This window comes from Mastomys coucha, unplaced genomic scaffold (assembly GCF_008632895.1).
Source record: "Mastomys coucha isolate ucsf_1 unplaced genomic scaffold, UCSF_Mcou_1 pScaffold21, whole genome shotgun sequence".
Lineage (NCBI taxonomy): Eukaryota > Metazoa > Chordata > Mammalia > Rodentia > Muridae > Mastomys > Mastomys coucha.
The window spans coordinates 112,418,294-112,433,675 of NW_022196904.1; the positions used below are offsets into that span (position 1 = coordinate 112,418,294).

Here is a 15,382-nt window from a genome sequence, read left to right on the forward strand (position 1 = left end):
CAGCACCAGGAACTTTTGTCACCAGATGATTCATAACAGTGTCCATGTTACCTTCATAAATAAAGATGATGCTAGGTGACTGCATCCGTCTGTGGCTGGCTTTTTATCCCCCGGCACCCGGCAGGGTGTGTGTGTGTGTGTATTTTTATATACTTGTAAATAATTCCACACCCTGCAACCCACCCAAGGTGGCCTCAGAAAGGCTAAGAAGATGCTCAGGTAGAGATCCTTTCCCTAGCCTGCTAGGGAGGATGGAATGGATGGAAGGATCCAGAGGGTGGATGGAAGCCACTGGGCTCAGTACCTTGCTTTCCTCAGATGCTCTGTTCAGAGATCTCTGGGGAAAGGTAGAGCAAACCCCAAGTGTGGGAAGAAGCTTGTTAAGTCAGTGAGGAGTACAGAGTGTTCCCACAGGCAAAGCAAGGAGCTGGTATGTGACAGGCATGCACAGGTAATGAATGCTGCCTCACGGAGAAGTTTTATACAACATGGTACCAGGGGTTCATCATGGTACCACTGTGACATCAGCAGGTAGCCACGCACTTCAACTGAAACTTCCTGCTGCTGTAATGGACAGCTACCTCTGCTCCTAGAGAGAATCCTTAGATCTTGATGGTGAGGAAGAGGTCAGCAAGGAATATAAAGAGATAAAATCCATTAGCTGTGGACTACACACACACGGAGCTGATGACCACCCCAATGGGAAAGCTGTGGCTTGCTTCAGGATCTGTACTGGACAGGGATATCAGATCCTGACAGAATTTCCAAGATTCTTCTAGAAGAAGCATGAGATCTATATTTTTCAGATGAAAAGTTATTAATTTTTCAAAGTGATGATAAATGTATAAGCATCAAATAATGCAAAGATAATAATGCATATGTGGCCTGCAAGCCACGTGTCTACATCTTTGGCTGTGGCCATTCATATATCCAGAACATTAAAGAGGACTAAGTCAGGGCTCTGAACCTCAGCACGAATGCGCCTGGTACTGTACAATTCTTTGTTGTTGGCACTGTTCAGCACCCATGTCAGGCAAAACATGCCAGCAGCAACTCCTGCCCCACCTACACAAGCTATGACCACCAAGAAGGCTGAAATGCAGCTCAGTGGTGGAGCGCCTGTACTCAGCAAAGCTTCTAAAGGGATCTGGATACAGCCCAGTCCTCTGCGGAAACAACCTCAGGTAGCAAGCTACTACTACAGTAAAACCCAACTCGGGGCAGCACTGAAGACGAATCAAACACCAGACACGCCCGTTTCAAAGTCAGAAACCTGGTTTGGATTCACAACTCTGTCATGTGCCAGCTCTGTGACCTCTCTGATCTCTGGCTTCCTTATTGTTAAATCAGGAATAAACAACACCACCCCAGAGCTGCTCAGAGAACTCAGTGAGTTCCTTATGAGGAGTTCATCGGCTTAATGATCACGGAAGATGTTCAAGACATTTGTTCATAAACACGCCACCTTTCCTGGTAAAAGGCAGCCTGAGTTCTGTATTCAGAAATACTGTAGTCAGAAAGGCTGCAGAGGCGGGAGGCCCACGCCATGTCCTTGTCCTGTGTGGGTCACCGAGTAGATGGGCCATCCTGGCAAACCATTTGTCCTCCTTCATAAAATGTAAGTGGGAGTCACCGTGGGTGAGAACCAGGCCAGGTGCTGAGGCACAGCCCTTGGTAAGACACACCACTGTAGAAAGGTGAAATGATTACCGTGTCCCTATTAAAGATCTCAGCAAATGAGAATGAGCTCTCCACTGAGCCAGAGAACCAATGGTGCTATGGTATCAGGTAAAGATGGGACCAGGAAGTGGAAACTTCCAGGTCCTCTCAGATAAGCAGTTGCCAACACAGCCACACACCACATCTGGCCTCAAAAACTTTTGTGAAGTGTAATGTCATAATACTACTGTGCTTGCTTGAGTTAAATATCAGCAAATGTTCCCCAAAACTTAGATTTTAGGCAACTTACTCAGAACCCCAGAGGTTGGGATCCACATTCCCATAGACACACCCCCACCTTATTAGAACATGGCCCTTCAGGTTCTCTGCAGTCTTTCCCTGGACCCTGACTTGCCAATGAAAGCACTCAGAATTACTACTACCAGGGCAGACTCTCTGCCAGGGATGGACTCCGAGTTACACCTGTCCAGTTCCTCTCTTGACACACAACAGCTCCTAACTTCCTACTCCTTTCCTTATCCTTCTGTCCAGTATCCTCTATCTAGACAACATTTGCCCACCATCACCTCTTGACTCCCAACTGCACCATCTGCCCTCTCTAGATTATCTGAAGCCAAGAGTGAGGGAATGCTTCTCCTTTTCCACAGCCAGACTGCAAAAGCTCAACAGGGCTTTTCTTGCTTGCCTAATTGGTGTGTGCCCACTCTCGTTTACCTTAGGGAACCAGCACTCCTCTGCTCTCTGTTTGGGTGGGGTTGAGTCCATTCCACTTCCCATGAAAGGCATGTGACCCAGAAACAGAGCCAATCCCGGGACTTTGGCCACAGTCACAAAGTATTCTTTTCCTCTGAGACTTGCGCTGAGGATAATGGAAATCTGTGAAGACAGGCTGTCTAAAGAGTGGACCGTCCAGAGTGCCCTCAGATCCAGCACTGGGAAGGCTGGGGCAGGAGGATTGGGAAGGCTGGGCCACACAGTGAGACTGTCTCAAACAAAAGCAGTCCTATGCCTAGACTCCTCCTCACAGGCCAACGAATTCCTTTCTGATCAGGCACCTTGAATTATGTTTTTTTCCTCACCAGAAGAGACCTAATTCTTGCAAGAAAGTCTGAAAGAAGTGTGTGGAGGGGGAAGGAAAGCAAAGGCTTTGCTCACACCTCCCAAGAGCAGCTTTTATGAGCTCCTCCATCCAGTGGCAGGCAGGCTCTCCTCTGTGCACCTGCCATCCTCCTGGAAGTGCTTATCTTACGTCTATAATTACTTGGGGTTTGCCTATCTCCTCCATATATCTACAGAGCAGCTCCAGGGCAGAGATCTTGTTTGTATTGGTCTTCGATTCTTTAATATCACATAGTGGCATACAGTGTAGCCTCATGCAGTGCTCACTGAATATGAGACTCAACAAAGAGCAGGTGACATAAACATCCATCCCGCTAGTCTTCTTTAGGGCACCCCCATGGTGAGACCAGGCATAAGCCTTGCCCACAGACTCATATACCCTCTGTACACAAACTGCATCACGGTAGCTCATTCTCTCTAGGCATTACTAATCAATCCTCAACCATGCTAGTCCCATGAAACTTCTCAGTGGAGCTACTAGCGAGCATTCCATCCCATAGAAACTCCTCACTGCAAGACAGCACCTAGCACTCCACAAACTGATAACAGTGGATGCTCACATAGATGAACTCCTCTATCCAGATCACAGCTGGGAGAAATCTGTGCTAGAAAAGCATTCTTCTTTACTCTGCCTCGGATGTGTACCAACCATCTGGCTCACTGAATAATAATTCTCCATTCTGTCCTCCATTTTTCTTCCTACCCCCTTAGGGTTACTTAAATAGGAAACACACACACACACACACACACACACACACATACATACATGGAGTGGGGCACGGATATCTAGGAAATCAACAAGAGAGCAACAGGTTTTCTCCCCAGTAAAAACAGATGTTCTGACATTAGTCTCATGGCTGCCACACCCTTACAGCTCTGTAATAGCTGCAGCTTCCCCTGGCATCTAGCAATAAAGACTTTCAAACAGTCAAAGGTCAGGGCCAGAATTACTGTCCCAGTATGAATCACTACCAGTCCACCCTGTTCATACTTTCCCAAACTTAATCCCGCAGCACCAGGCAATGTAGGATGAGCTGGAATCCTGGAATTGACAACTCTGACAGGTCACAGACCCTGAGAACCAAAGGTGCATAGGAAAGACTCTCGGGGTGCTCAAATAGCCAACACAAGCAGATAAAGATGCAGACTGATTATAGAAAGCAGGTAGCGCATGGTATCAAGACGGTGCCCATCCGAGACACCCAGGATCTTCTAAGGGCACAAAGACTGAGAGAAGTGAAGAATGAGAGAGAGGTTACCTATCAGCTAGGTGTCGTAAGAGAGGCTTCTGGGAATTCCAGGAAGAGGATAACATAGAAGAAACAAGGCTTCCCGTGGAAACTGAAAGTGGGCAAGTATGGCCAGAATGTCAAAGTAGGAAGAGAGGCTAAGGAGAAGCAGGGACCCACAAAACCCTAACCAGCTTTCAAGACACAAAAAGCTCTCAGAACTTTGCATAAAACCAGCAACTTTCCCTCATCCCACACAGTTCAAAACCTAGTAAATAAATAACAATCTAACAAAGACATTGTGGCATCCACTAAGTCTTGATTCTGCCACGCATATCTGAAAGGAGTACACGACTCAAAAGAAATAATCATTTCTCATCATATTTCTTGTTCAAGCCATTAGGATTACTTGATCCTCCTCTTTCTCTAACGAAAAACTAGGCATGTCTGGGTTTCAGGGGGAGTCGGGATAGAGGATACCAAGACTACATGGTGGAGGAATTTTTTTCCTTTTTCTTTTTAGAAACTCAATAACAAAACTTAGCAAAAGGTTGAGGGAAATGAAACACTGTAAAAAGCAAATTTAGAAAACCCAAGAGGAAGTAAAAGTATTTTCCTACACATAAAAAAAAGAAGTGTCTCACGTGCTTCAACCAAACCAAACTCCTCTTAACTGCTAAGAAAGAGCAAGAGCTGTAAAAAAAAAGAAAAAAAAGAAAAAAGAAAAAAGAAAAAAAATCCATCTATCTCCGTGCAGGAAAAAAACCAGCAAATTGGTTCAACACAGCAATCCGCCCTGCAAGACCTTGAAATATTTGTTCCAGATAGCACAGCACATGACAACAGCCTCCTGAAAGCTCTAAAAACCGCAAATCGTTTCTGTTCTACAGCCTACTCTTCTACTGTCCCTCCTGTATTCTTTCATTAAAAAACAACAACAACAACAACAAAAAAAAAACAGTTTCTTGTCAAGCACTCACGCAATGTCAGAAGAAAACCACATCCAAGGTGAGAAAAGGCATCCTTTTCGCTTTCCAAACCTCCAGACCTCAAGAACTCGCAGCAAATCCCCCAAAGCCTGGATTTTTAAAACTGCACTTCTTGATTCCGTCACAGAGGGGAGGGGGGTTAAACTTAACTGGGCAAGCCACACTAGTCTAACACCCCTTGGGTTCCTAGTGACCGGCAAGCTCTTCTCGGGGGGGCGGGGGAGAGAAGGCTGCAACAGCGGGTAGGCTGGGAGAGCCTGAGAACACCGGCCCCAAAGCTGCGCGCCTTGCACTGCATGAGGCTCACAAGTTTACAGAGTTTTCGCACCAGGCGGCGAGCTCCGGCTGGCGGGGACAGAGAGGAGTAAAGACCTCTCGTGGGTCTCCCGAGGACGATGCTCCTCCGGGCAGGACAATGGGCAGCGCCCAAGGCGTAGTTTGGCGCAGACCCCCGCCCCGCGGGGCCCAAGGCCCGGCCGCGCCCCGCTCTCCCCGCTCTCCCCGCTCTCCCCGCTCCCCGGCTCCTCGCGCGCAGGACCGGACCGCCCCCCGCGCGCTCCCCGCCGGCGCGTCCCGCGCACTCGCCTGCCCACGGTCTGGTTGGCCAGCTGCTTCATGCGGTTGAATTGCTTCTTCATGGCGGCGGCGGTGGTGGTGGCGGCGGCAGCAGGCTGCGGGGCTCGGGCCGAGAACTGGGGACTGTCTGGCGGGTCCTACCTACATCGCTTCCCGGCCCCGAAGGCTACAATTCGGCCCCGCCCTCGCCGCGTCACTTCCAGCGCCGCAGCCCGCCCCTACCACGAGTCGGGCCGAGCCGAGCCGAAAGAGGCCGAAACCAGAGAGATGGAACAGGTGCGGACAGACCCAACATGGGTGGAGTTACGCGATCAGGGCGGGGACCAGTGAAGCCGCGCCGAGGTGGGTGGAGCCGAGCCGAACAGGGCCGAAACCAGATAGGTGGAGCCGAGCCGGGCCGGCCGAAACCAGAGAAGTCAGGCGGAGCAGGACCGAGCAGAGCTGGGCGAATTTAGGAGTGGAGCCGAACCAATCGGTGAACGGAGAGGGATGGAGTTGAGCCAATCGGAGACGGACGAGCTTGGCTCCGCTAAAGAAGAGCGGAGACAAACCCAGCCCCGCACCTGATCTCCGCGGTTCTGAATTAGAGCCGGGCGGGATGGGCCGAGCAGAGCCAAACTTAGCTACCTACTCTAGTGGTGACAACGAGAACGCAAGTGAGCCTTACAGATCCTGGCCCGGTCCCGCAAGGCGGAGCACAGGGATGGGGCCTTGCCCAGCCGGACCCGGGAGTCAAGCCAGGCGCTGGGAGGGGATGTAAGGGGGGCGGGGTAGGAGTCTGGCCAAGCGGAGCAGAATAGGAGAGGTCCTAGTCGACTGATGCCCAGTCAAGCGAGGGCGAACTGAAACGCGCTTATTTAAGCTGAGCCGAGTGGACCTAACCTAGGGCGGCGGGTCAGACCAGGGTATATCCTAGCAGGGCAGAAGTGAGCTGAAGCAGATCTATGGGGTGAACCAGCTCCGCACCCTCAATACCGGAACCCCTCACTGGTCCATAGGAAAGGCCAAAAGAGTAGGGTCAATCAAATGAGGGGCCCTTAGAGTATAAACCCAGACTCACCAGCAAAAGGCCTTCACTAGGCCCCTGCACTAATGGCTCTCTGAGTCCCCGCTGCCTTAAATGACCACAAGGTTCTGATTCTCAGCCCTGCAGTAACACTGGGGCTGGGAAACTTGGTGAGATCATTTCACGTTGCTGAACACTTTTGTCCAACTGAACCTGTGGAGGACACATCAACTGCAGCTGTGTCCTCCTGACTTGGCAGCCTTGGCTCCACATACATATTCCCTATGTCCAATGGGCTATGACATCCTTTACAGGCCGTATGAAGGTTTAAAGTGTCAGCTTGACAGAATCTAGAATCACCTTAGACACAAATCTCTGTGTCTGTGAAGAATTTATCTACATCAGGTTGATTGAGATAGGAAGGTCCACTTTAAATGTGGGCTGCAACATTCCATGATCTGTGGCCCTAGACTGCAGAAAACTTGCTGAGTTAGCTTTCATCTCCTTCTGCTTTCTGAACTTGGAGGCAGTGTGGTCTTGCTGCGAGCCGCCTCAAAAAGTCTATTGCAGTGGCTTCCCCCTCCAAACATCCCTTCCTTGAACTGGAAGCTGAACTAAACCCTTCTTCCCTTACATTGCTTCTTGTCCTGCATTTCCTTATAACAGAGAGCTAAGTAACTAATGCAAGGGACATCTTGAGCTCAAAGAAAAAGAAACTTAAAAATGTGTAGCGATTACAACTCAAGTGTGGACCCTCAAGTCAGGCAGCAAACTGCAAGTCATCAACATTAATTACAACAGGAAGTGTTGAAATAAGGCTTTGGTTTGGTTTGGTTTTTTGAGGAGTCTGGTAGCTGAGGATGGCCTTAAATTCCTGATCCTTCTGCTTCCACAGACCAAATGCTAGAATTACAGGCTTGTGGCACCCCATCCAGCAAGATTTATTAAAGTAATACAGGCAGGACTTCAAGACCATTTGCCAAACTTGAGTCAGCTATTGAGTCACTACATTCAGATGCTACCATGAAACTAGACAGTGGTGACATAGACCTGAAAATCTAGCTACTCAGGAGATTGACACAGAAGGATCACAAATAAAAGAACAATGCAAGACAGATGTTGTCATTATATTGGGGAGCACCGAACAAACTTCATTTAGTTGTGGTACCAATCATGTCAGCTTTCCAAGTGGGTGACGTGGATTTTAATGTCAAATTGGTCACAGCGTGGACAGACAGTTTTAAGATGTGAGTCGGAAACTGATCCTTGAGGAGTGTTGTTCAGACTTGCTGTAGAAGGAAGAGCTAGTAGGTGGAAAATGAAATCTACCAACATAAAGAACTTAAACAGAACAGAAGCCAGGGAATTGTCAACCATCTAATTCAGTTGTCAACCACAGGCATTCAGAAAACCTCAGTGACACTGAACCAATGACAGAAGAGTTAGAAATCATGTTTTAGCCAAGTAGTTCAGGAATTGAAGTCACCGATCTCTAAACCTCAAACTGTGCTAAACACTGGTCTAGAGCACAAGAGATGGCCTGGGATTCACATGGTAGAAGCAGAGACCTGACTGCAGCAAGTTATTCTCTGATCTTCATACACACACAGTGAGTGCCACATGTGCACCTACTCACATCACACACACATTTAATTTTTTTAACTGCCCTGTCTACAAACAAAAAGAAGAATCAAGCCTCCAAATTGAAGAACTTGAAGATACAGTTTAAAGATTTAAATAAATTATTATTCCCCATACAAAGTAACAGATAGAGGTTGACATAGGAAGAATGTGTCTCCATCTCCATTCAAAAGAAACAAAGTCTTTTTTAAAAAAGATTTATTTATTTAATGTATATGAGTACAGGATAGCTTCAGACACACCAGAAAAGGGCATCAGATCCCATTACAGATGGTTGTGAGCCACCATGTAGTTGCTGGGAATTGAACTCAGGACCTCTGGAAGAGCAGTCAGTGCTCTTAACCATTAAGCCATCTCTCCAGCCCTAGAAACAGAGTCTTAAATGCAGACCTTTGAAAGTACAGGCTTGTGCATTGGAGCAAAGTGATACAGTAGAAGAAGAAGGGAAATCTGAAAAGTCTAAGGGAAGCTCAGAGCTTCCAAAGGAATTCAATACATACATCTAAGAAAACAAGAGCATTTATAGCATAGGATAAGAATAGATTCCTTGCATCCACAGAAGAAAGAACTACCTGAAAAAGATGGGACACCTTGGGGAACAGCAGAGTGGAGATGAGCCTGTGGCTGACCCTAAAATACTAGACAACTGTCACAGAACTACAAGCCACCGTGTCTCAAAAAAGCAACATCGGTGAAAACTACTGAATATAAAAAGCAGTGTAAGATGTACCTGCTTCAGTCTTTGAAAAGAAGGGCAGAGGTTAATTTAAAACCGGCATAAGCAAATAACACCTTGTCGATTCCCAGGTCTTTTCAGAGAAAATTCAAGAAGCAGCTCAGTTGGTAGAGTGCTTGCCAAGTATCACAGGGCTCTAAGGTTGATCCCTAGCACTGTATAAATTAGCTATAGTGGTACAGGTCTGTAATCTAATTGGAAGGTAGAAAGAGAAGGGTTGTGAATTCATAGTTATTCTTGGCTATATACAGAATTAGAGACCAGTCTGGGCTATATGAGACCCTTTCTCAAAAAAAAATCTCAAAACAGTAGAACAGATCAAAATTCAGCTACAGGAAAAAAGAGATTCAAACACATTCTGATGTTTTTCAAATAGAAAATGTTCAGTATCTGGATATAGAAACTAGTGTAAAAGGAAGAAAAGAACAATAATTTGATTGTTCAAGTAGGAAATTCCACTTGCAAATGAAAAGAACATGTCTCTTATTGAGCAGCCTGAGCAGCAAGAACTTAGCTCATCAGGCACCAACGTGAGCAGGAACTTCCCAGTCTCTAAAACTGAGCAACAAACTTGCCATTTAAGAACCACCAAATCTATGCTCATGTATTATAGCAGACTGAATGGACCAAACCAAGCACTCAGCACTGTGGTGGCTACCCCTCATGTATTATATAGCAGACTGAATGGACCAGATCAAGCACTCAGCACTGTGGTGGCTACCCAAAGTTTGGCCAGTTGTGCTGACTTTCGTGACTTGTTTTTAATCTTATTAACTTTATTTTTTAAAAATGTGCAAATGAAAACATCACGCACAAAGATTAATCAGGCCCAATGTTTACAACTCTATGAACTTTCATACGGTTAGAATTGGCATTTCAAACAAAATTTATGAATGTGTGCCACTCTGATGGCAGGAGTGCATGGCCAAAGAAGGGATTTGTTGCATTAGAAGCCCATAGACAACTTATAATCATGTTGAGTCACCCGGAGACTCCAGAAAACATGAATGGTTACCACTAAGTCACTGAAGGGGTCTCCGATGATAGCAATGGGAGTACCTGTTGATTTTGTTTTGGAGAATCTAGAGATTTTTGTTGGAGGGTCTTAGTCAAGGCAGTCTAAGTTGTTCAGGTACCCTGGGTGGCCTGTCCCTTCCAAGATAAAGCTAATTGTGACTGAAGGGCCATTAGAGAGGCAGATCATTATGGGACCAACATCCCATACAACTTGCTGTTGACATTTATTACCTGTTGACACCTGCAGGAGGGTGTACAGTGCCACATGGGGACACTGAGCCTGTAAATTATTTTGCAGAGGACCACTTCAGGGAACGATGTGTTAGTTCCCTGTGATGGTTAGTGTTAAATGCCAACTTGGCAGAATCTAGGGTTTCTTGGGAGGTGGGCTTCTGAGAATGCCTATAGATTATTCTTCTGATAATATTGTTTGAGGGAGGGAGACCCAGGCACTTTATGGGTGGCACCATTCTCTGGCTAGGATCCTGGGGTGTCTAAGAGTAGAGAAGGGGAGCTGAGCCATAGCATGCACCTACTGCTCTCTGCTTGCTAATTGTGGATTCAGTGTGACCAATATGTCTCCTGGTCCTGCCAATATGTCTTCCTTACCTACTATCATGTCTTCCCTAACATTTATCTCTATGGATCTGTGTGGTGGTTTTAACAAAAGAGACCCCCCCCCCATAGGCTCATGTATTTGAATGCTTGATCTGTAGTTGGTGGAACAGTTCTGGGAAGGATTAAGAGGTGTGGTGTTGTTGGAGACATGTTACTCCAGGTGAGCTTTGTGGTTTCAAACCCCCTGCCTCTCTCACTCACTCACTCTCCTCTTCCTCTTTCCTCCCTCTCTCTCTCTCCCTTCTCTGTCATTCACTCTCTCTCCCTCCATCCTTTCTCCTCCACCCACCCCCAACTCTCAGGCTATATTATCCAAGTCTACCTACATGCTGCCTTGTTCACCACTATGATAGTCATGAACTGACCCTCTGAAAATGTAAGTAAGCCTCTGATTAAATGATTTCTTTTATAAACTGCCTTGGTCATGGTATCTTTTCACAACAATGGAAAAATAACTAAAACAAACTGTAAGCCAAAAAAAAAAGTGTATTGTCCTTTAAGTTGCTTTTGTCAGGGCATTTAATCATAACCCCTCAAGATTAGCTTCAACAACATTTCAGAACTTCAGTTATTCCTTTTGCCATCTTTCCCTGAAGTATCAGTGGCTACTTGTGTCTCCAGTGAATAATAAGTAAAACAAAATATATGAATATATATTGATTTACTGTTTTCTTTTTTAAAGAATTGAGTGAGTATGTAGCTCAGTTGGTAGTATATTTTCTTAGAGTGCACAAAACTCAAGGTTTGAGCCTCAATAGTTTACAAATTACCCATGGTTACACATACCTACAATCCCAGCACTGGAGAAGTGTAGGCACCAGAAGTTCAAGATCATTGAATTAGAAATTTAAGGTCATTTTTGGCTACACAGTGAGTTAAAAGCCAGGCTTCATTATAGGAAAACCCATCTAAGTTTTTTTTTTTTTTTTTGAAATGGAGTCTTACTATATTATCTAAACTGATCTTCAACACTAGCCTCAAAGGATCCTATTGCTCTCAATTCCCAAACAGATGTGCGTGTGTGTGTGTGTGTGTGTGTGTGTGTGTGTGTGTGTGTGTCTGTGTGTTTCTGGGCTTAGACACAAAACCCTGGAAAGGATGGGCAAGTGTTTATCACTGTCCTATATCCACAGAATTTTTATGGGTATGATTCAAACTTCATAAAGCTAGAGCTTTTCCTCTTTCCCAAACAACAGACAAAATAGAACATAACCCTTCAATTTTATTTAGAGTTTTATAGTGATCCATTATGAAATACCTGTAAAGTACACTGCATATGCACAATTATGAAACATACTTACTCATTTACTCCCTCTGTCGTTTCATTTGTTTCTCTTCTTCTACCCTCCCCATTCAATGTCACCTAAACCTTATTTACTATTCACTCATTCCTCATTCCCATGGACTATTTTTATTACATCTGTTGTTTCTGAAACAGAGTTCAAAGAATTTTGGTACCCCCTATCCCTAATTTACTGTCATGGTTACACAGTTTTTCATTCTGTTCTTCACAACTCTCTCTTTCACAATTCCCACTCCCCACATTTCTTGAGATAACCCTACCCAGACGGGCGCTCTGAGCTACAAGTCTAGTCACTTCCTAATATCTCAAAGGCATTAATTAGCACAGGACCTGACACAGTGTTGACTCCCCCACTAAAAGTTTGTTACATTGTTGAATGACACAAAGGGCGACAGAAAGTTAATACTTTAAACTTGCTTTTTTTGGATGGACTCTCTGCTCTTCAGCCCTGAATTGACACTATTTATAAAAGTTCCTGACCTGCAAGAAGGCAAAAGGAAACTCAGAGCAATTAAGACTACATTTCCCCGAAAGCATTGCGGCGCCACCCGCATGTCCGGGCTCTCTTTAGAAACTTCCGGGTTGTGTGGGCGGAGCCTAAAGAATCTTCCAATGGCCTGACTGGACGAGAAACTTGGTCCAACAAGCGTCACATCGCGGACGCCAATCAGCTGAAAGGTGGGTGGGCGGTGCGGGGGCGGCGTCACTGAGCAGCGCCCGCCTATCGCGCCTTATCCTTGCTGCTTTAGTCCGTGCCTGTTTCTTGCCTCTTTTCCCACTGCTCGTTTCCCTGTTTCCATGTCCCTGGTGGGTGCCGCACCCCAGAACATCCCACGCACATGGCTACCAGCTCGAGGGAGTCCTCATTCTCTTCCTGCTCGTCAAGCTGTGACTTGGACGACGAGGGAGTGCGCGGCACCTGCGAAGATGCTTCTCTCTGCAAGAGGTGCCTGGGGGCGCTCGGTTTGGGATGGGCGCTGGTGTCCGGAGCCTAAGTGGCTAGAGGGCCACTGTCCAAGGCACACGCTAGGACACTGGGAAGAGCTGCCGCACTCGTTTGGAGCGGCCCTGGCTTCACACCTGGGAAGTGCACGGAGCAGGGAGGGGTTCATTTAAGTAATAATTACGGAGTGTGTGTGAACCCGGGGTACCACGACAGGGAGTAAGGTGCTGAAGATTTCTAGATTTTGGCCTTCAGGAAAGACAGGATGTATTGCAAGCAATAACTGCAGCTTTACTGGGTTAGAAATGCAACTTGGCTTGATAGGTTACATCCTGTTGAAATTGGTCGTGATTCCCCATTGTGCACCTGAAACTCAAGTCTATGAGGGGTAGATTGCAGGTCTCGACCCGCGCATTGTTTGTTTGTAGAATCAGTACTATACATGGGCCACAGTATTTATGGAGTTGGAGCAGGTGGTGGTGGGTCTTGTCAGTGCACGAGAAAACACAAAGCTTGCATGTCCTTCATTCCTGCAACAAAGTTATTGGGACAGTACATTGTGCTAGGCCTTTACTTTGAGCTAATTGGTAGGACTTAGTTTCAGTGATTGCACATGCTTAAAGGAGCAAAGCAGACATGGTATTGACATACTAGACTCATAGCATACTAGGGAGGAACAGTAAACTCATACTTTAGTGTTGGACTCTTAGAGATGCAGCAGTGTCTTTGGAATTTGAAATTTATACAGGGATGCTTAAACTGGCAAGAAAAAGCCTGAAACAAGGAAGTAGGACAATGTTCAGAACAAGGGAGGAGTGTGGGCTTTGGAACAATTAGGACAATGCCCTGGAGATAGGCTGGGGGCCAGAGAGGTATTCTGGTGTGGGGAATACAAGTTTTAGGGTGAAGTGTTGCACTTTTTGTAGGATCTTAGAAACTAAGCATAGGGATTTAAAGCATCAGTCCTGGAGCCAGACTTCCCAAGCTATGTAAACTTGGGCACATTCCTAACTTTAAAAAGTGTGTGTGTGTGTGTGTGTGTGTGTGTGTGTGTGTGTGTGGTGTAGGTGCATGCATGTGTGGGTGAATGTACCTGTGGATGCCAGAGGAGGATGTTAGGTGTCCTGCTCTACCGTTCTGCCTTGTTCCCTTGAGGTAGAATCTCTCACCTTTTTAGCCAGACTGGTTAGGTTGGGAGCAAACCTTATCGATCTTAGCAGTCTTCCTTCTCCTGCCCCCAGCCCCTATCTCGGGTTGCAGGTGTGTGAAGTCATGCCCTTCTTTTTTATTGTGCTGGGGATCCAACTCAGGTCTTCACGTTTGTACAAAAAGTGTTCTTACCCACTGAGCCATCTCCCCAGCCCCCTAACTTTTAATTTTTTTTTTTTTTTTTAACCTTAGACTTCTTGTCTCTGAAGTAGGGCTGGGAGTGCTGGGGAGAGAGCTTAGTTGGAAAAGCGCTTGCTGTGCAAGCATTGTGACCTCAGTTCATATCTTCACTATTCATGTAAGAAACTGCGTGTGGTATGCCTGTAACCAACTGGGAGATCTGGAAACAAGGGGATCCCTGGAGCTTACTGACCAACTGGTCTAGCTAAATTGGCAAGTTCCAGGTTCAATGAGAAACCTCATCTCAGAAAATAAGGTGGAAAGTGATAGAGGAAGACACTCAACATCAATCTCAGGACCAAGCATGTGCATACATAGCTGTATACATCTGTACATGCAGGCACACACGTGTACATCACACAGTAAAAGTGTGTGAGACAGACAGACAGAGGCAGATAGGGGCTGTGGCGATCTGGTTTCTTAAGTGGTCTTGAAGACTCAGTGATACTGTCTACTATCAGTAGGTCGTTTAGAGCAGTGGGCATCGAGTGCTTGTGGCTGGGGGTTGTGGTTTGCATGCAGAGCTTTTTGCACTGGATCCTTGTCTCCAAGAATCTGGTTTGCGGTTTTTTGTTTTTGTTTTTGTTTTCTGTTTTGTTGTTGTTGAGGTTTTTTTTTTTCCTTGTTTTATTTTGTTTTCTTTTTCGACACAGGGTTTCTCTGTATAGTCCTGGCTGTCCTGGAACTTGCTCTGTAGACCAGGCTGGCCTTCAATTCACAGAGATCTGCCTGCCTCTGCCTCCTGGGTGCTGGGATTAAAAGTGTGTGCCACTACCACCTGGCATATGTGTATTTGTGTCTGTGTGTGTGCACACTGTGCTGGCTGGTTCTCTAGAGATGGAGTTATAGGCAGTGGTGAACCACCCAATGTATGTGCTGGGAATTGAACTTGGGGTTCAGTACTTGATTATAACCATTAGCCACTGAGCTGTTTCTTCAGCCCCTATATATTAATCCTTAAGATATACTTGAGGATTCGTTGTCTCTTGGTTTCTGTGATACTGTAATCAGCATCCTTGAACAAATTTTTTCAAATTACATTTACACACATTTGTATATGTGTGTCAGCAGGCAGTGTAGGATGGGTCATTTCTCTTCTTTTACCCTGTTGGTCCTGGGTATTGAACTCAGAGCAT

General features: G+C 46.1%; 2 protein-coding genes across 11 annotated transcripts in view; one reads left to right on the top strand and one right to left on the bottom strand.

Moving 5' to 3' along the window:
* The window catches only part of Arhgap17 (Rho GTPase activating protein 17), an 88,811-nt gene extending 82,959 nt beyond the window's left edge, over window positions 1-5,852 (bottom strand). For 5 of the 9 annotated variants that reach the window (XR_004123327.1, XM_031388197.1, XM_031388193.1 and 2 more), the window contains exon 1: window positions 5,603-5,851. Coding sequence is in view for 8 of the 9 variants with exons in the window: in XM_031388197.1 (XP_031244057.1) it covers window positions 5,603-5,655 (53 nt within the window). In the remaining variant the exon portion in view is untranslated. Of the gene's footprint in view, window positions 1-5,602 lie in introns of all 9 variants that reach the window. The other 4 variants (XM_031388198.1, XM_031388200.1, XM_031388199.1 and 1 more) reach the window with 2 other exon arrangements.
* Lcmt1 (leucine carboxyl methyltransferase 1) overlaps window positions 5,518-15,382 on the top strand; it is a 56,089-nt gene continuing 46,224 nt past the window's right edge. Inside the window, exons 1-4 of one of the 2 annotated variants that reach the window (XM_031388202.1) lie at window positions 5,518-6,249; window positions 10,914-10,987; window positions 12,361-12,592; window positions 12,664-12,860. In XM_031388202.1, the coding sequence (XP_031244062.1) occupies window positions 12,754-12,860 (107 nt within the window). In that variant the 5' untranslated portion in view covers window positions 5,518-6,249; window positions 10,914-10,987; window positions 12,361-12,592; window positions 12,664-12,753. The remainder of the gene's footprint in view (window positions 6,250-10,913; window positions 10,988-12,360; window positions 12,593-12,663; window positions 12,861-15,382) is intronic. The other variant, XM_031388201.1, reaches the window with a different exon arrangement.